This window comes from Sminthopsis crassicaudata, chromosome 3, assembly GCF_048593235.1.
Source record: "Sminthopsis crassicaudata isolate SCR6 chromosome 3, ASM4859323v1, whole genome shotgun sequence".
Lineage (NCBI taxonomy): Eukaryota > Metazoa > Chordata > Mammalia > Dasyuromorphia > Dasyuridae > Sminthopsis > Sminthopsis crassicaudata.
The window spans coordinates 17,674,206-17,694,965 of record NC_133619.1 but is presented as its reverse complement, the minus strand read 5'-3'; the positions used below and the strand labels follow the sequence as shown (position 1 = coordinate 17,694,965).

At 42.6% G+C, this 20,760-nt stretch overlaps 1 protein-coding gene across 2 annotated transcripts in view; it reads left to right on the top strand.

Moving 5' to 3' along the window:
* CARD8 (caspase recruitment domain family member 8) overlaps positions 1–20,760 on the top strand; it is a 56,609-nt gene that overhangs the window by 17,357 nt on the left and 18,492 nt on the right. Inside the window, exons 4-11 of one of the 2 annotated variants that reach the window (XM_074298096.1) lie at positions 4,414–4,449; positions 4,551–4,589; positions 9,634–9,681; positions 12,300–12,344; positions 12,432–12,478; positions 12,587–12,636; positions 14,795–15,012; positions 15,105–15,355. In XM_074298096.1, coding sequence (XP_074154197.1) covers positions 4,414–4,449; positions 4,551–4,589; positions 9,634–9,681; positions 12,300–12,344; positions 12,432–12,478; positions 12,587–12,636; positions 14,795–15,012; positions 15,105–15,355 — 734 coding nt within the window. Of the gene's footprint in view, positions 1–4,410; positions 4,450–4,550; positions 4,590–9,633; positions 9,682–12,299; positions 12,345–12,431; positions 12,479–12,586; positions 12,637–14,794; positions 15,013–15,104; positions 15,356–20,760 lie in introns of both variants that reach the window. The other variant, XM_074298095.1, reaches the window with a different exon arrangement.

Sequence of the window (20,760 nt, the reverse complement as noted above, 5' to 3'; positions counted from 1 at the left end):
GGTTATCATTCTGTTCTGCTGTGTGTAGGCACAGCCAATATGTGACTATTAAAAAACCCCCAACATCCAGCAACATCTTGTTACCTGTAAAATGTTTTTGTGGTTGCTAATTATAGATTGCTCATTGTAGCCTTGGAATCTAGACCATCATTCAGGGCTTGGCTCTTTGCCCCCTTGTTCCTGCCCTCCCTATCCCATTACTTTGTATTTAGTTGCTATGTACATGCATCATGTTTTCTTCTGCACGTATGTTATATCTCTGCCATGGAACAGAAGTTTCTTTACGGTAGGGATTCTCCATTTTTGTCCAGTTGTTTCTTATTGGCTACCGATGCTCCCCTCTATTCAACCTCTTAAATTGAATTGAATTATGTGTGGTCTAGTCCAGTGGTCCTCAAATTTTTTAAATAGGAACCAGTTCCCTGTCCCTCAGACTGTTGGAGGCTGGACTTTAGTAAAAACAAAACCTCACCCTCTGTCTCCGCCCCTCAGCTCATTTGCCATAACCAGGCTGGCCACATAAAGTCCTCAGCGAGCCACATGTGGTCTGCGGGACGTAGTTTGAGAACTCCTGGTCTAGTCGTTCAGAAGCTTATGCATGAGATGACCCTTTCTTCCAGACTGGCCTTTTTCTCCCAGAAAGCACTAGGCTCATACTTGTGACGATGGAGGGGATACCAAAGTTTGTCCAGATGTAATACATCTAAACACAGGGGTGTTGCCTTGCAAATAGCCTGAGTAATTACGCCTGGGAAGTCTTGCTTTAGCCTAGCCAAGGCAAAAGATGGTTCTGTAGTTTCTTTTGTTGTATCGAGGCAGCATGGCCCTGGTGGAAAGAGTTGGGCTTGGAGTGGGGAAGATTTGGATTCACACACTGCCTGTGACATTGGCTGGGTGAGCCTCCGTAACTCTCTGAAGCTATCTCTTACCTTGGACAGCTTCCTAGTGCTACTCAGTGACCCAGGCTCATGATCTGTCCCATATTTCCTCACGAGGAAATCCAGATCTTCCTTGGCTGTCCCATACCAATTACACTATGGGAGGGAGACTAGGATCGAGGTGGCCAATGCAATTGTACCTATTTTGGAGGGGGCACATTTGCTGTTTTACCCTCAAAGTAATGTCCCAGGATGGCTGTTTTTCCATAGTGCCTCATCCAAGCGCCTATGAAAAAAGACCTAACAGGTACTACTGAGATAGTGAATCAACTCCATCTTGCCTGATATGACAGGCTTAAATAAAAACAACTGCTAAAATATAAATTTAAAAAATGAAGAATGTTATTAAAGGGGGGAAAAGATTGAGCTGAATAAAAGTTTTCATAGCGGTGTTATTTGTAATGGAAAAGAAATTGGAAACAATGCACCTGCCCAGTGATTGGGGAAGAGTGAATCAAACTATGGGATTTAAACATAATGCAATGTTTTTGCACCCTAAGATATGACAAAGACGAAAACTAAAATTAAAATGAGAAGGATGCTGAATTTGGAATTTGAACATCTAGATTCTTATTCTTGGCTCTGACAATTATTGGTGTAACTTCGAGGAAAAAAAACATTCACCTCTTTGGGCCTCAGTTTCTTTATTTGTAAAATGGGAAGATTGAACTAGATAATCCCTAAAGGTCCTAAATTCTGTGATGCTCAGTAATTCTATTAGAATGGGCAGATATATATAGAATCAGACTATAAGTAACAGGGATAGGATCTGGAGCTGTTATTTCATTTATGTAGGGATTGACCAGATCAGAAAGCTCTTTTGGCTAGTAGAAATTAGTGCCTTTTTTGTAGTACTTTTGAAAAGTGATCTAGAGCACTAGAAGTGTACCTCACCCATTCCTGTAGGTTTGACATCATCATGAAATGCAAAATTTGCAAGAGATGTGACAGTTGGCAAAAGGGAATTTTATCAGCCCTAGCAAGGAAGGATAGTTAGAGAGGAGGCCATTTTAATTGAGCTCAGTGCTGCTTCTGTCTCTTTGTTCTCAATCAGCTGATGTCCCAGTATCTAAAGGACATATACCTTGTGGTTTTTGGTTCTCAGGCAATCAATGAAATCTTGAGGATGGCTTCAGATTCTTCATAGGAAAAGAAGCAGCCAGATCCACCTGGCAGGGGCTTCCTTTCCCATACCTGGGTTCTCTCTCCTGTATCAAGGGTGGGCTTGGAACCCAGGACCTTAGATCAGTTTTCTCTCCATTAATAGCAAAACAAAATCCTCAAAGAAAAGTTATGCATGAAGAAGTCATGTTAAAAGATTTCTCTAGGGCCCTACAGTCCAGGTTCTCCAGACTCCAAACCCAGTGCTCTATCTGCTAAGCCACCTAACTGCCATCTTGTGATAAATCGTGTGATAACTGGGAGATACTAGGCTGACATTTTTGTGCCCCTGCCACCTAGCTACCTTTTTTTCCCTTTCCTCTCAGGGGCAGCTTCCGGCTATACAATTAAACTATCAGGTGGCACTCACGGCTACCCACCTGATCCTATTCTGTTCTGCCCTGGAAAGTCCCTTGTTTACCTTGACATTTATGACCAACTCCCAACCCCACGGGGAGCTGCCAGTAAAACCTATATTTTCAGGAGCTGACAGCTTTTAATTCTTAAGCTCTGCCCCTCTTGGAGTAGCCTCTCTTGGCCTGCTATTCTAAAGGGCGTGGTTAGTGTGAGTTTATTTAATCTGATTCCCCTTCCAACAGGAAGCTCTGCTGTAAACGATCATAAGGTTTTTTTTAAGGACATCTGCAATGCAAGCAAAAATTGGCAGATGAATTTAACTGTATGCATCATTTTATGCATCATTTTAAACTCTTTGATATGGAATAAAAAAAATGTAATGGAGTCTGACCCACACAGCTTCCATTTCAATGGATCAATAAATCAATAAACATTTATTAGTCACCTACCTATACCAGGCACTGTACTAAGTGCTAAGGATACCAAAGGAGACAAAAGACAGTCCCTAATCTCAAAAAGCTTACAATCTAATGGGAAGAATGGGCTTAAGATCACACTGGTTGCAGCTGGGGGCTTCTCATTATTATTATTATTATTTGCTGAGGCAGTTGGGGTTAAGTGACTTTTCCAGGGTCACACAGCTAGGAAGTATTGGGTCTGAGGCCAAATTTGAACTCAGGTCCTCCTGACTTCAGGTCTGCTGCTCTATCCACGGGGCCTCTTATTTTCAGGAAGCTAATCCTCCTGTTTCTCCTCCCTATTACTTTATTCCTCCAGGCACCACAAAGGGGCTCAAGACTAGCACAGCTTGGTATTGGAGCTCAAAGTACTCTGGCCAGAACTAGAAGTCTCAAGGTTAGGGCCTAGTGGAGACAGCCCGTTGAATCCAGTGTGCCAGCTCGGGCAGTGAAGTGGGAGTGGGAGGGGAGAGGATGGGCTTTGTTATACTCTAAGCTTGTATAGGCCTGAACAATAGAAACTGCCTTTATCATTTATCTCAATGAAAGAATCCAGGCTCTCAACTTTTCCCCAGAGTGGAAAAAAAAAATTAGGGCATGATCTTGGATGGGAGATATTTCCTCCTTTTTTGCCTTGGAGAAAAAGGAAATTTAGATTACCTTGGGGACAAGAGAAGGTAGCATCATTTTAGCCAAACCCATTATTTGAAATCTTGGCCAAAGAGCTAAGACGTCTCTCTCTCCTTGCTGCCAAAAAATAAAACTTTTAAAAATTTTTACAATTTTTATTCTTTCATTAATTTATATTAGAGCCATTTCTTGATGTACTCTCCTATAACATCCTTCCATTGTAATAAAGAAAGAGGGCCTAGCAAAGCTTTCTGTGTATGACCCATGACTTTTCTCCCCCATCCCCCCAACTGAATGTGGGCAAAAGTGTTTTAATCATTTGCCCTCTTGGAACAATGTTGGTTATTGCCTGTGGTCAAAGTTCAGTTTTCAGTTATGTTTTTGCAGTTACTGTGTCTTATTCTCCTGTGTCTATTCTCTTCCAGTTGTCTCAGCTCGTATAGTTCCTCCCATGTTTTCTAAAATTCTTCATATTTATTATTTACTGCACAGTAATATTCCAATACATTGACATGTCATAATTTATTTACCCAATCCCCAAACTATGGGCACGCCCAGTTTATTTCCAGTTTTTTTGTGTTTTTGCTACCATAAAATGCTATGTTTTGAATACTGTTTGGTACGTATGGTACCGTTTGATATCCATGGGGTATAATATTAGTTAATAATGGCATTGGGGAATGTAAACAGTTTAATACGAGCCTTTTCATTTTATAAGGCATGCTTCTGACTTAAGCAGTTTAACAAACTAACATGATTAAACAGAAAATTAGATATTATTCATTTAATTTTAAAGTGCCTTTAAATATTCTTTTAAATATGTTTTTTATTGTTTGTTTGATACATGTTATGTGATTTTTATTTAGAAGAAAATAATTCTGAGAGGACTTCTGAAACAGATTCTGGTGAGAATTCAATTAATTGAATTTTAAGTTTACTTTAAGTATTTTAAAAATATGCTTATTTTTTATTATTTGTTTAATACATGTTATGTGTTTTTATTTAGGAGAAAATAGTTCCGAGAGCAGTTCTGAAACAGAGTGTGGTGAGTTTCAAATAACATTTATTTATTTATAAATGAGAAAGAAAATAAAATGCAAGTTGACAACAACAAAAAGAATGAAAATGCTATATTGTGAACCACATTCGGTTCCCACAATCCCCTCTCTGGGTGTAGATGGCTCTCTTCATCACAAGACCATTGAAACTGGTCTGAATCCTCTCATTGTTGAGGAGAGCCACATCCATCAGAATTGATCATTGTATAATCTTGTTGTTGCCGTGTACAAGGATCTCCTGGTTGTGCTCATCAAATGATATTTATGAAAAAAACTATCAATAATCAATTATTCTTAATCATCTAAATGACTTAGTCAAGTAAGTGACTGTAATCTTTCAGTCTGGTGAGTTTCAAATGATGTTTACGAAAAAAAACTATCAATAATCAATTATTCTTAATCATTCAAATGACTTAGTCAGGTGACTGTATGTAATCTTTCAAGAGCCAGGAATGCTCGGCTGTCTGCTATTCAAAAGTGATTGTGCCTCTCACTTGATCCCGACCAGTCTGATGGATGCCATGTTTTACTGTAGTTGTTCACAATAAGTGGACATGCCATTTCTTTTTAAACCAGAGTCATACCCAGCGGGCTTAACAACCGGGAGATAGTTGTCATGGGCACTTTGACAACTGGGCAGGACCTTGGGGAAGAGAAGTCGCTCCAGGGGCTCACGGAGCACATAGGTTTATAATTGGCAAATGAAAGTGGCAAAACAGGATGATGTGATGAAGAATGATAGGAAGTGGTTGCTATGGGAACGGATAAACCTCTGTTTTTATTGGCCTGCGTTCCTAGCAGCCCATGTTTGTTTCATGCTCAGTGTCATTCTGAAACTAATTAGGACGTTTTTCTTTTGTAGAGAGTAAAGAGTCAAGTAAATGTACTGTATTTTTTTTCACTATTAAAAATAAGTAGAAACCTGGGAACTCTTCAAGTTTAAGGTTTTCTAGTTCATCTTGCATTATACTGGCTTAAATGAATCATTTCACTTTTTTTTTTCATTTCATTCTTTGTTTTTGCATCACTTAATGTACTTCATACATAATATAAGATATTTTAGGTTTCATATGAATTATGTATATTATAATGGGATGACATTATTTCAAATATTTTTAATAAAATTATTTTTAAAAATTGAAACTTATGTGTGGAGGTACCATTGTTATTCAGATATGTACTTAGGGCTTCGGAGGGCTATTATCTTAGAAGGTGCAGACCCACTAACTTGGCTCCCTCTCTCTCAGGCACGCTGGCTGTTAAATGGCTCTTAGCCCCGTGTGGCAGCCGGCCTCTGGAGCTAGGGAATCAGCCTCCTCCTGAAGCTCATTAAAATGCTTTATCCATAATAAACACCAGGGAAGTAAATACGGAGATAGTTCTTCTCTCTTTCAAAAGCTCTTGCTCCTTATTCTTCTGGCCCGAATGGGCCCCACAGGGAGCTCATAACTATTAAGCTGCTTAGCTGGGATGAGCTACTAGTCTTCTTCATTAGAAATTTCCTTCTGGATGCCTTCTATCACAGGCCTGCGGCCAGTGCCCTGAACCGTCATCCAGGAAGGTCAGGGAAGGAATAAAAGATTCATTAAGCACCTGTTTTGTGCCAGTCGCTCTGCTAATCGCTTTCCAAGGGTCTCATTTGGTTTTCACAGCAAGCTAAGGACGGAGGTGTTATTATTGTTCCCATTTTACAGTTGAGGAAACTGAGGCAGTGATTTGCCTAAAGTCATACAGCTAAAGTCAGACTTGAACTCCAGGCTCTTGCTCTGTTCACCACCCTATCTGGTTGCCTCCTCTCTAAAGGTTAAAAGGAGCCCATAATTTGAGGATCGTGACTTGGTTACCTTTCATTCTTTGCTTTGCCCTTCGATAGAGGAATATGGAGTCTCCTCAATGGGTAACTCCTTTTTTCTGTTATTCCCCAGAGATGAGAGGGGGTGGCGGAGTGAAGGGAAGCTTTTTTTCCGGATGGCAGAAAATGATAGAAGAGAATATTTTTGCAGGAAGAGGAAAAGGAATTCAGGAGAGAGAGGAAGTGATTGCTTGTAGGAAGGGCCAGGTGGAGGCAAGGCTGAGAGCACAGCTAGAAAAATCTGCCTGGGAAAGAATTGGAGATGGATGATGATGAGATATTTTGACATAATCCATCAGAAAGCACTTATTAAGTCTGTTCTGTGGTATTGTGACTAGAAGTCACAGGTCAGAAAACCCAGGATTAAAATCCTACCTCTGACACATATTGGAAGAAGTTCTGGGCAAGCTGTTTAATGAAGGTAAGTCTCCAAGCCTGTGAAAGCATCAATAGTAAGAGACCTCCATTGGCAGAGTGAGTTTCCTCTTCTGGGAATTCCCCATATTGATGACATATCTTATCAATTGGTATCTTACCAATGGCCGCCATCTTGAGAGGCAGCAAGCACTAGAAAGAGTACTGGATGGGGAGTCAGAGCCCGGGTTCAAAGCAAGAGGTCCCTCCTAGCCCTGAATCTGTGGTCCTACCTGGATGACCTGGAGAAAGCCACTGAGCCTCTCTTTCTGAAAATGGGACAAATAATACTTGTTCTGCTTGCCCTCCATTGTCATTGGAAGTTGCATTCAATGAGGCACTCTGTAATGTATAAAGGACTAGGTAGCTATTCTGTTATGCTCTTGACACACCTAAGAGAGTACTTAGAAGGAGATTCTCATTCTAGTAATGAGTCAGTGTGTTCTTGTTGAGGGAAAACATTAGATCGTCCCCAGGAACCATGCAATGAGTGGAAAGAATATGGAATCTGAAATTAGAGAACCCGAGTTCTGATCCGAGCTTTGCCACTTAATATCTCTGTGATCTTGGATCCTTAATCTCTCTGACCCTCAGGGTCCTCAGAGGTAAAATGTGAAGGTTGGATTTTGACTTCAGAGATCTTTCCTGGCCTCAAAGTCTGTGATTCTTAGGAAACTAAGAGAACAGGACATTGGCTGCTGGACAGGGAGATTATTGGAGGCTAAGATTTAGAACAAGCTGGGGAACGAACCAGGCAGTTGGGGGGGAAGGATGTGGGTAAACATCAACCACTACTGGTCCATTGGATGAGCTGATGTGAATTTGAGGGTGTGATGGGAACAGCCGTAGTGATTCTTTTCATTTCTTACAAACCATTTACTCATCCACAAAGTCCAGCATTTTGTGGAAATGGTTGAGTTATTTTAAAAAATTGTCTATTTTGGGTCAGCTAGATGGCACAATGGATAGGGTGCCTGTTCTGAAGTCAGGAGGACCTGAGTTTAAATCCATTGTCAGACATGACATTTAATACTTCCTAGGTGTGTGACCCTGGGCAAGTCACAACTGGAATTGCCTCAGCAAACAAACAAACAAACAAACACATAAATAAATAAATAGTCTATTTTACCTGCAGTGAACTATCACATACTGCTGATGTGGGCAAAGAGGAAATGGCAAAAAGAAATTAAATCCACAAGTAATACAAAATGTGATTTGAGCCATGTTTGGTACTATCTCCAAGGTATAAGATTTTTTCAATATAGAACTTCTCCTCCACAAAGTAGCCACAAAGCAAGGTACCATAGACAAGGGCTGGTGCAGCATTCCCATTGAATGCTCTTAGGTAACTTAGAATTTATCTTCGAAGTCTCTGTTCTCATCATAAGGAATGCATTTTTTAAATTTAAATACCATTGTTGAGTCATTTCCAATCCTTTCACGACCCCATTTCTAGTTTTCTTGGCAAAGATACTGGAGGGATTTGCCATTATCTTTACCAGCTCATTTTACAGAAACTGAGGCAAACTGGCTTAAGTGACTTGTCCAGGGTCACATGACTAGTAGGGATCTGAGATTGGACTTGATTTATCTTCCTGATTACAAGGCTAGTGCTCTATCCACTTTCTCACCTACTGTCTATAAATAATGCACAAATGCAGCAATCCTTAAACATCCTTCTTTAGACTCCACCATCCCCTCCCTGCCCCTTCTTCCTCTTGTATTCTATGCTTTGCCATGTGGCTGCTGACCTCTTCTGATCTCATTGTTTGACTAAAATTGCCTTCTCCAATGTTACTGCGCTCTCTTATTAACTAGAAAACCAATGGTTTTTCTTCTGCCTTCATCCTTCTCAAATGCTGGTGTTGCCAGCACGGAGCCCAGGGGAGGGTCTTACTAGCTGCTGGTTGGATGGGACCGAATGGTGACTTGGAGGTCCCCCTTTAGAAGTAGCCGTCACGGTCCAGGAGCACCGACTGGCAAGGCCCCAAGGAGTCTGGTTGGGAGTGAACAGTTAAGGTCATGTTGAGGTAAAACAGATGGGCATCAACCCAACCATTGTTGACTCAACAGCTATTGGGAAAGAAGTAACGCTGAAGCAAGATAATTCATTCCCTTGCTGAAAATGAACGTGGCCTTGACACTGTTTAGCCTAGATAAGCTGCAACCTAGCTACAGTCCTTCTGCCCCGAGGTTCCCTGGGACTTACTTTCCATCTGACCTCCTCTCTGTTGGGGTTCTTAACCTGGGAGTCCATGATCAGGGAGAGTAAAAATCCACCTTTATTTACATTTATCTCTAAGGGAAATTGAGCTTGTGCTTCTTTATGAATGAAAGCTAGGAAGGGAATCCAGGGGATCTCAGACTGCCACAGGACAGTTGGAGAACATCCGCCAGACCACGAGTGCCCTCCCAATACTGTCCCAAACCTCCTGGGCCTTGCCATCCGCCCTATCGCTGCTCCCGTACACCCGCCGACCTTCCCACCAGCCCTGCCATGTTGTCAGTGTGAGCTTCTCCAAAACAGCAACTGCCTAATTTGACTATTCAAACCCCTAGCACCTAGCACAGTACTTGGCACATGGGAGTGAGCACTTAGTAAGTACTTTCTCATCCATTTTTCATTAGCTGCCAATCTGACCAGCTTCTCTGACTGAGCCCCTGGGCTGCTGTGTCTGGCTTGGATTATTACCCTGATCTCAGTGCTGCAGGCTGGGCTCACTCACTGGCGAATATTAATGAGGTTTGATTACTTGTCTCCACAGGTGAGGAGCAGACTGAATCTTCTGCAGAGGAATCGTCATTTTCTCAAGGTAAAATGAGGTCCCCGATTGCTCCCCCTCTGCCCTTGAGCATCCCTCTTCCTTAGAACTTGTTAGAATGAGAGTGAACTGAAGCTTCAGTTGAATCTGACAAGATTAGCAGTAGGGAGAGAGTGTCATGGATGGAAGTGGTTTCTGAAAGGGGGATATGAAATCCTGGGCTGCAAAACGAGTCCCCATTGCACTCAGTCAGTCAACCAGGATTTACCAAGCACCTACTAAGTGCGACACTATGGTAAATAGTGCAATATAAAGAAACACCAAAAAACGGGCCTTGATCTCAAGGAATTCTCAGTCCAGGGGAGGAGACAGCCTGCAAATGATTGTGCCAAAAAGACAGGGCCAGGATAAATTGGAGGGGGGGGTCAGGGAAGGAGGGACGATGGAGACCTGGGAAAGGCTTTCAGCAGAAGGTGGGAATTTGGTATTTGAAGGAAGACAGGGAAGTTGGGAGTCAGGATAAGAAGGGGGAGCATTCCAGGCCTAGGGGCCAGCCAATCAGGAGGTGCAGGGTCTGGTCTGAGGAACAGCCAGGAGCCTGGCGTTACTGGATCCAAGAGTCGGGAGACTTACCCTTAGGGATAAATAGTTAACAAGTTTAAACTGGGAAAATCGGCCTCTGTTTTCTGATCTCTGAAATGAAAAGAAGTGGTTTCTAGGGCACTTCAGCTCTCAATCTATTAACTTGATTCTGAAGAAAGGAGGAAAAGGTTTTCAGTTTCTCAAAGTGAAATTTGCTTTTGAAAAAAAAAAAGAAAACTAATAGAAGGGGGGCAGAAACTGTGGGGTCAGAAGACCTGGCTTCTAATCGATGTTGCTATTTACTAGCTTACGTGACTTCCCACTTCTTTGGGCCTCAGTTTCCCCATTTGTAAAATTAGCAGGTAACACTCAATGTTCCTTCTAGCTTTAAATCTCAGGTCCCCCGATCTCCCCCAATGTGGATCATTTGGCCTGCTTGTCTTTAGATCTCAGGGATATGCTTTGAGGATTCCAAGGAAAATGGATGTGGAAAATATGTAGCAGTGTGTGGCCAGGTAACAAGCATTTATTAAATACCTGCTGTATGCCAGGCACTGGGCTAAGCTTGGCAGATACAAATACAGGCAAGAGTAGAGAGAGAAATTCTGCCTTAAGGAGCTTACAGTCTAAGGGGGATGCGAGTGGTAATGACAGCATGCAAAAGGGAGTTGGAAAACTGGGGGTCAGGTACCTCTGAGGGAGGCCAGAAAATCAGACTGAAGGTTGGCTGGCTCATCCCATGGCAGAAGACTGCTAGGGGCTGGAGAGTTGTTCCAGGGGGAGGAGGCTCCGGGCACTGAGGGAAGTTCCAGGATGGGAAGCAACTGAGGTATGGAGTCAAGGTCTGGGAGATCAGAAGCAAAGCTGGGAGGTGGGGGAATTAGGAGAATGTGGAACAATGAAGGGACCGATATTTGTAGTCAGGACCTAGATTCAAACACTGGCTTTATCACTTACCTTTGTAACCTTGATCAACCACTTCATCCCTTGGTCTCAGTTTTCTTCTCTGTAAAATGGGATTAGACTAGACCTTTAAGATTTCTTCCATTTTTAAAACCTTTTAATAGTACTTTTTTCCCCCCAATACATACAAATATAGATTTCAACATTCACCTTTGCTAAAAACTTGTGTTTCAGATTTTTCTCCCTTTCTCTCCCCCTTTCCTCAAGAGAGCAAGCAATCTGATACAGATTAAACATGTGCAATTCTTAACATATTTCCATATTTGTAATGCTGCACAAAAAAATCAGATCAAAAAGAAAAAAAAAAAACCAGACAAAACCCAAAACAAAACAAGTAAACAAATAACAACAACAACAAAGGTGAAAATACTGTGCTGTGATCCCCATTCAGTCCCCATAGTTCTCTCTCTGGATGCGGATGGTTCTCTCCATCACAAATCTATTGGAATTGCCTTGAATTGTTGAGTAGAACCAAGTCTGTCACAGTTGATCATGATCATAATCTTGTTGCTGCTGTGTGCGATGCTCTCTTGGTTCTGCTCACTTCACTTAGCATCAGTTCATGTTAGTCTTTCCAGTCTTTTCTGAAATTAGCTCATTTTTCTTAGGGTCTCTCAATTCTAAATCTATGGTTTTATAATGTTTTGTATTTATACATTATTTGTATCTATAAATTGCTGTTAAAATGAGGAATTATTAAAAAGCAACCATTTGGAAAATTATATTTTAACTTGTATTCATGGTTGTGATGTAGACATTTTTTATTTTTGATCCACACCTATAATTTTTTTTCCCTTTGGGGAACTCCAGGTATGGATAGTCCCGTAGGATACCTCATAATAAATAGGGGATGGCTTGGATCACTGAAATAACTTGGTTGGTTTGGGGTAAAGTTTGAAGCCAGATCTCCCTAGTTTGAAGTTCCACCATGTTGCCCGAGATACACAATGGAATTCATAAAAATGCCTTTCTGTCCTTTGGGGTGCCTCGGACTCCTCACTGCTGCTGACACTCATGCTTTAGTCGGCTGTCCATATAAAGACTTGCCATTGCATTGTGGGTGTGAGAGAGTCTACAGAAGCTTTCCTTGAGTGTTTACATAGCTTGTTTCTTTCCTTTTACAGTAGAAGACCTGACAAAGGAGGACCTCCTGGCTCCTTTCCCATCAGGTATGGCCTCCACTTGACAAGTGGTTCATTTTACAGAATGTTAATAATATTTGCAGGAAGTAAGCGCGATTTTCTCTCCATTATTAGGGTTTGGCTGTTCTCCTGCACACTGTGAACACTGCATCACTGAGAATGTAAGTGGAATCAGGATCAAAGGGGCTTTTTTATTTTATTTTTAAAAAATTTTTACAAAGAGCCTCAGCCAATCATTGACCCCTGTGTGTTTATCTTTTTATCTTTAGAAGCAGAATGAGCAGGTGGTGCCCAGACTGCTTTCCAGGGGACAATTTTTGTAAGTGATCCTGAATGTGATATTAGGGCAGCTTCATGCTTTTTAAAGACTTTACCCTTATCCCAGATCAGAGGGTTTCCAACGATTCGTTAACAAATTGTCATGGGGCCTTTCTGTCGTGTGGGATGGTGAATCTTACTTGAGGTTGGCCTTTGGGCGCTTCCCTCTCCCTCTCGTCTCTGTTTTTGGAAATCCTAGCCCACTCAAAGGCCGACCCAAGCGCTCTTTCCCCCTAAAGCCTTCCCTGATCCCTCCAGCCTGGAGCCAGCTTTCCTTCCGCCTTTCCAGTAGCTCTTTGGGGCAGCCATTTCTCTGTCCCATTTAGTCTCATTCTGTTCTGGATCCAGCCTGATCCGCTTGCTAATTACTCGACAGCTGGATATTTGCTTTGTTATTCTATGCCTGCTTGGGAGGTGACCCAATGACCCAGGAAACAGAGGGCTTGGAGTAAGGATCCTCTCTGTTTGAGCCCAGTCCTTGCCTGCCTCTGGCACGTTCTGTGTGACCCTCGGTGTCACCGGGCACTGCTCTGAGATCAGAAGGAAGAACAGCTGTCCGTCTGAATCATGTGGCGGGGCTTGGTTCTTAACCCGGAATCCTTGTTGTCCGCCTGTCTGTGATTGTATGCGTATTTGCGCAAGCATGTACATGTGCACGCACGTGTGGGTGTGTAGATGCTGGTGTATTGTGTCTCTGTGCACATGTGCTTGTGTCCTCATGTATTTGTATGTGCATGTGCCTGTGAGGGCAAGTTCATTCACATGGGTGCCCCGTGACAGCATACTTAGTCACGGGCACATGCGTGTCAGTATGTAAGTGCATATGAACACACGTGTCTGTGCATGATTATAGTGTGTAGTTATATGTGCGTATGTATGTACACATCTGTATTTGACAACTCTTTCCGTGCATTCGTTTTCCTCTCTACCCCTATTTATTTTGTTTTTAATTAGCTGTCTAACAGTCTGGGAGGGATCCATTTGCCTCACCATGTGATCACAGGGGGCCATGAGACAAATGAAGCTTAAGAACTTCTGTGGTGGAGGGAGTTTCCACAGTGGGAATTTAGCCCAGTGATTACATTTGAGGTCCAGATCTTATTTATTCCTCCCAGATCGTCTACTCCCCTGCTAGACTGCCCCTCGTGTGAGGGCAGGGACCAAGACTTCATGATTTTAGTGCCTTTCCCATTCACCAAAACAGGCACTTTTTCTGTGATTATTTCCAGTTTCTCTTGGATATAGCATAGTTGTTTGCTTGTCGTCTCCTCCATGAGCAAGAGCAATGAATATTTATTTTTTTAATCTTTCTTTGCTTCCCCATCACTTAATAAGTGCCTGACATCAAAAACACTTAGTAAATGCTTGTTGATTGACTGTCTGACTTTTTGGGATGTACAGACCATGATTTAATTGATGTAAAGAACCCCCATAGCAAGTGCAGATTAGATCCAGGTAGACGGCGTGTGGTCTTGGGGTATCACCTGGGGTTGCTCAGAGGTTGGGCTTAAGGTCATACAACAACATGTTTCAGAAGGAGGACTTGAACTCAAGGCTCTCTGACTCTGAGGCTGCCTTTCTACCTTGTACTGCCTCGAATAGACACTTTGAAATGAGGAAATGAATTCTAATGAGACCATCCTTGGTCCTTGAAGTAAATTAAAAATTTAAATAGCTTTTAAGTCATTTTTTCCATGAATAAGAGACAGTTTTTTTTAATTTCTTTTTTTTTCTTTAGGTATATTTTATTATTATTTTTTAATAATAATAGTTTTTATTTACAAGATATATACATGGGTAATTTTACAACATTGACAATTGCCAAACCTTTTGTTCTAATTTTTCCCCTCCTCTCCCCCAGATGGCAGGTTCACCAATACATGTTAAATACATTAAAGTACAAATTAAATACAACATATGTATACATGTCCAAACAGTTGTTTTGCTGTACAAAAAGAATTGGACATTGAAACAGTGTACAATTAACCTGTGAAGGAAGTAAAAAATGCAGGTGGACAAAAACAGAGGGACTGGGAATTCTATGTAGTGGTTCATAGTCACCTCCCAGAGTTCTCTCGCTGGGTGTAGCTGGTTCAGTTCATTACTGAATAGAGACAGTTTTAAACTAACTCACTGTTAATATAAAGTGTCTAATGCAGGTTGAAGGTAGACTGTGAGGGAACCTACCAGTGTGCCCGGACCGGCCTAATTTTTGAAGTCAACAAGAAGACTGACATCAAGTACTCAGTTTTGTCCTGGAGCAAATACGCCGACTTGGTGGTTAAGCCGTGGGTCGTCGGCGGGCCCTTATTTGACGTCAAATGTGACCCCGCCATCCTCGTCTCCATCCAGTTTCCACATTCCCTCTGTTTGGGCCGTAAGTATACTCAGGCCTTCTGTACCAGCTTAGAAGGGGCTTATTTCCATGGCAGGCCAGCAGCTTAATAGCATCTTTGCCCCTCTTTACAGACCACGAGTCCCTGATGACGTTCAAGGTGTTCCACATCACGAAGTCTGGCCCCGCTCTTGAATCCACCGTAGATCACTCCAACACCCACGTCAAGTGGCACGTGAGCTCCCTTTCTCCGGTTGGGCCAGTCATCCAGGCCCAGGAGACCGTGCAGCACCACGGGGCGGTGATTCTGTACAAAGTCATCGACAGCCATCCGTCCTTGTCCTTCCGCGTCTATGTTGCTACGAATAACGACTCCTTCATCAGGGTAAGGCCATTTAAAGCGTCTTCAGAGTTCCGTTCTCCTTGGCGTTCATGCGCCCCTTTTAGCTTTTAGATGCTCCTGTGAAGTTCAGCTTGATTGAGTCGAGGCTCCTGATACTTCGATCTCTGAGGGGAAAAGGGTGAGTGCCTAAGTACAGAGCCCTTTAGTCCTTAGGCTTAGGGAACCAGAGTTTGCTTAGGGGAATTCAGTGATGGAGGAAAAGGCCTTTCCCCTAAGCCTGGGCCGGTTTGGGCATGGCTAGACTCCTGGAAAGTGAGCCAGGTGAATTCTAGGCTAAGTCCAGGGGTGACATTTATTGAGTCACTGAGGAAGATGGCAAGAAAAAAAAAAAGCAAACCCAAAATCAAGATACTTTAATCAACAACAGCAAGGAGCCATCCATGACTGAGCTGGAAAGTAGCAGCCCCGGTCTCCCCACTCTAGACTCTCCAGCCATGAGTGGGAGCTCTGGAATCCACTGAGAGTTTCTAACTATGCTTTGCAACCTAAGTGAGTCCCAGAGGCCTGAGGCTAGCGAGAACGTAAATGCGTGTTGCTCATTATGAATAGTCCATTTCTGGCCAGGGCATCATCTGTACAAAGGTGCAGATTTACTTCACCTTATTTGCCTCAGTTTTCTCATCTGTAAAATGAACCAGAGAAGAAAATGGCAAGTCAGTCCAGTATCTTGCCAAGAAAACCCCAAATGGGGTCACAAAAAGCCAGAGACAATTGAAAAATGACTCAATAACAATTATTATAGTGAAGGGAGCCTGTATGGGGCAGGTAGGCTTTTGAGTATAAGCCATTTCTTGTGTTTAGAAATGAAATATAGTTACTCATAGTAACTTAAAGACTGCAAAAAGCAGTTACATTGGGTTCATAAGGAGTCAACCCATGGCTTTGGGGACAGTTTGGTGTATTCCAGGGACGGGAGTCCGACTTTCTCATCTGTTTCTTGTTGAGACATCACAGCCATTGTTCTTGGATGGGGGGACTGGGATGACATAGGACTTAGATGGGAAACTGTCCATCTCCATTCAGTTCACCCTGAATTGGAGGCTGCTGCTGCTGCTTCTTTTTTTTTTTTTTTTTTTTTGTTGAGACAATCGGGGTTAAGTGACTTGCCCAGGATCACACAGCTAAGAAGTGTTAAATGTCTGAACTCGGGTCCTCCTGACTTCAGTGTTCGATCCACTGTACCACGGAGCTGCCCTGGAGCTTTAATCAACAAAGGGAAGATGAGAGGGGGGTGCTCCACTCTCTGCCCCTATAGCAGGGTGAGTGAGCCCTCCAGAGAGCTGCTGCCTGTTGAAAGCAGTGTGGAGGGGCTGCCTCCTCCTGGAATCGCCTTGACTGTTATCCTTGTGGGTGCCATTCTGAGAGTAGGTGCGTATATGGAGAGAATGGAAACAGAACAGACGGAATACATAGCCAGTATTCATTGAAAGCTGCCTGTGTGGGATGCTCTGGGCCAGTCTCTTGCTTAAGTCTGTTCATCAGATTTTTCTTTTCCTTTCTCCTACCCTTAGGTCTATTCTTTTAACAGGAATTAAAAATAGAAATTTAAAAAAAGCCAGCTCAGCAGCACAATCGGTAATTCAGTCCTCGGTGCCGGGGGCTTGAGCATCTCAGACTACATTCTTGGCGATGGCGTCAGATTTGAGAAAATAAGTGTCTTCTGTTCCAAAATTCTTCAATGCCCCTTTGTAAGGTGGGGAGGAAGGCATGCTGCTCAGTTCCTCCTCAGGGCCTCAGTTCTTTATTCTCATTATAAACATTCTGTGTCATTTGGTTTATTCTTTTGTTTGTTTGTTTTTTTTTGCTGAGGCAATTGGGGTTAAGTGACTTGCCCAGGGTCACACAGCTAGGAAGTGTTAAGTGTTTGAGATTAGATTTGAACTCAGGCCCCTCTGACTTTAGGTCCTCCACTCCACTCCACCACCTAGCTGTCCCCTTGGTTTATTCTTTCCATTTAGTTGATTCTAGTCACATACACAATTTTTAATTCTGCCTATCTAGTTTTGCTTTAGTTCGTACAAATCTTCCTATACTTCTATGAATTCTTCTTATTCACTATTGCTTTTTTTGAAATAGATTTTTATTCCTATTTTTGCTTTTGCATTAGGTGGCTTTTCTCTTGTATCCTTCAGAGAGAAACATCCCTGATATCAATTTTTTTTGGGGGGGAGAGGGAGGAAGGGAGAGGCATTAGAGGATAAGTGACTTGCCCAGGATCACACACCTGATGTGTTGAGTGAGGCAGGATTTGAATTCAGGTCTTCCTGGTTCCAGGGCTGTTGCTTTATCCACTGTGACATTGGCTGCCTCCCCCCCTAATTTTTTATGTATTTTATATTTATTCATTTGTATGCCTATTCTTTTTTAAAATTAATTTTATAATTATAACATTTTTTTTGACAGTGCATATGCATAGGTAATTTTTTACAACATTATCCCTTGCACTCACTTCTGTTCCGAAATTTCCCCTCCTTCCCTCCACCCCCTCCCCTGATGGCAGGCATTCCCACACATATTAATATGTTATAGTATATCCTAGGTACAATATATATGTGCAGAACCGACTTTTGTTGTTGTTGTTGTTGCAAAGGAAGAATTGGATTTGGAAGGTAAAAATAACCCCCCTAATTTTAAGAAGCGGGAAGGGCAATCCAGTAAAACCCATCAGCACTGTTGAAAGAAGCCTGATGGGAGATGCAGTACTTGATAGCCATGGGCGCCCCTCCCCCCAGTTCTTCAGAGAGTCATCTTCTGTCTGGGTCCAAGAGTGTTGCTTCCCAGCATCAAGCTTTGTGTCTATTGTTCTTTCTGTTTCCATGGCTGCGATCACTGTGGGTACCATCTTCCTGGCTCTCTATGCCTTGTCACTTTGCATCAGTTCACTTAAGTCTTCATGTGCTTCTTGGTATTCATCATGTTTGTCATTTCTTACAGCTCAAGAAGGTCTCATTACACTCATTTGCCATCCTTGGGCTCCCCATTCTCCAATCAATGGCCGTCTACTTTGTTTCCGGTTCTTTGCCACCACAGAAAGTCTTGCTAGGAATATTTTGTTGTTTGTGGGGACTTTTCTTTCTGTCTTTAATCTCCTAGAAGCCTCTACCTAAGCAGTGGGAACCCTCGATGGAAGGGGTATGGATATTTTATATACTTTTTTTTTTTTACAAGCGTAATTTTAAGTTGCTTTCCAGAATGGCTGGGCCCGTTCCTGGTCCTCACTGCCTCTTACCTTTCCAGAGCTCCGCTAACACTGGCCCTTTTCCTGCTTTGCTTTCTTTGCTGGTTTGCCATGTGAAATGCTAAGAGGCACTTATTATTTACTGGGTGCCAGGCCATGGGGCATATGTTCTGTCCATCACTCAGTCTTGATGCATACGTCAAACATTAAATACATACATACAACTTTAAAAAGACGTATGTCTTTTAAACTTCGAAATCTTGTATTGAAAACCAAATACTTTTTGGGACATCTGAGGCAAGGACAGGAAATAATGATGTGACTATTAAAAAACAATAGCAATCAACCCAAGCCAGGTGATTTAGGTTCCAAATGAGGCTCTGCCTTTCTGACCTAGTCAGCAGTTAAAAATATTGTTAAACATTTGTCCAAAGAGTTTTTTTTAATAACAAATCTCAGCAAAACCACTAAATAAATGTTCAGTAGTTTGAGTGAAATGGGGAATCCTGAGAGATCCGAATTATAGAAGGTTTTCCTTAAAATTGTGACTTTGAGTACTGGGTAATTGTGATGATCAAGTTTGTCTCTAAAGAGAAGAACAACATCTCTCCTTTGCAAAGACTGGGGGAGATAGGGTTCTGTATGTTGCATGTTCTGACAAATTCTTAGCTATTAACTGGTGTTGCTGAACTGTGTACTCTAATATTCTTTATTCTAACAATAATAGTAATAACTAGCATTTATATTGCACTTGAAAGTTTGCAAATTACCTCAGAAATATTATCTCATTTGATGCTCACAATAACCTTAGGAGGTAGGGGCTGTCCTTTCTCTCCTCTCCCTTTCTTTCTGTCTCTGCCTCTCCGTCTGTCTCTGTCTCATTCTCTTGCTTTCACTCTCTGTCCGTCTTTCTTGCTATTGCTCTCTCTCTCTCCCTCTTGCTCTTGCGCTCTCTCTCTCTCTCTCTCTCTCTCTCTCTCTCTCTCTCTCTCTCTCTCTCATTCTCTCTGTCTCTCTCTCTCTCTGTCTCTCTCTCTCTCTCTCATTCTCTCTTTCTCTGTCTCTCTCTCTCACTCTCTCTCTCTCTCTGTCTCTCTCTCCCTCTTGCTCTTGCGCTCTCTCTCTCTCTCTCTCTCTCTCTCTCTCTCTCTCTCTCTCTCTCTCTCTCTGTCTCTCTCTCTCTCTCTCTCTCTCTCTCTCTCTGTCTCTCTCTCTCTCACTCTCTCTCTCTCCCTCTTGCTCTTGCGCTCTCTTGCTCTCTCTCTCTCTTTTTCTCTCTCTCTGTGTGTCTCTCTCTGTCTCTCTCTTTCTCTCTCTTTCACTCTCTGTCCCTCTTTCTTGCTATTGCTCTTTCTCTCGCTCTTGCTCTCTCTCTCTCTCTCTCTCTCTCCTCCCCTCTCTCTCTCTCTCTCTGTGTCTCTCTCTCTTTCACTCTCTGTCCCTCTTTCTTGCTATTGCTCTTTCTCTCCTTCTTGCTCTTGCTCTCTCTTGCTCTCTCTCTTTCTCTCGCTTTCACTCTCTGTCCCTCTTTCTTGCTATTGCTCTCTCTCTCCTTCTTGCTCTCTCTGTCTCTCTCTTTCTCTCGCTTTCACTCTCTGTCCCTCTTTCTTGCTATTGCTCTCTCTCTCCTTCTTGCTCTCTCTTGCTTTCTCTTTCTCTTGCTTTCACTCTCTGTCCCTCTTTCTTGCTATTGCTCTCTCTCTCCCTCTTGCTCTTGCTCTCTCTCGCTCTCTGTCTCTGTCTCTCTCTTTCTCTCGCTTTCACTCTCTGTCCCTCTTTCTTGCTATTGCTCTCTCTCTCCTTCTTGCTCTCTCTGTCTCTCTCTTTCTCTCGCTTTCACTCTCTGTCCCTCTTTCTTGCTATTGCTCTCTCTCTCCTTCTTGCTCTCTCTTGCTTTCTCTTTCTCTCGCTTTCACTCTCTGTCCCTCTTTCTTGTTATTGCTCTCTCTCTCCTTCTTGCTCTCTCTTGCTTTCTCTTTCTCTCGCTTTCACTCTCTGTCCCTCTTTCTTGCTATTGCTCTCTCTCTCCTTCTTGCTCTCTCTTGCTTTCTCTTTCTCTCGCTTTCACTCTCTGTCCCTCTTTCTTGTTATTGCTCTCTCTCTCCTTCTTGCTCTCTCTTGCTTTCTCTTTCTCTCGCTTTCACTCTCTGTCCCTCTTTCTTGCTATTGCTCTCTCTCTCTCTCACTCTGCCATTCTCTCTCTCTCTCT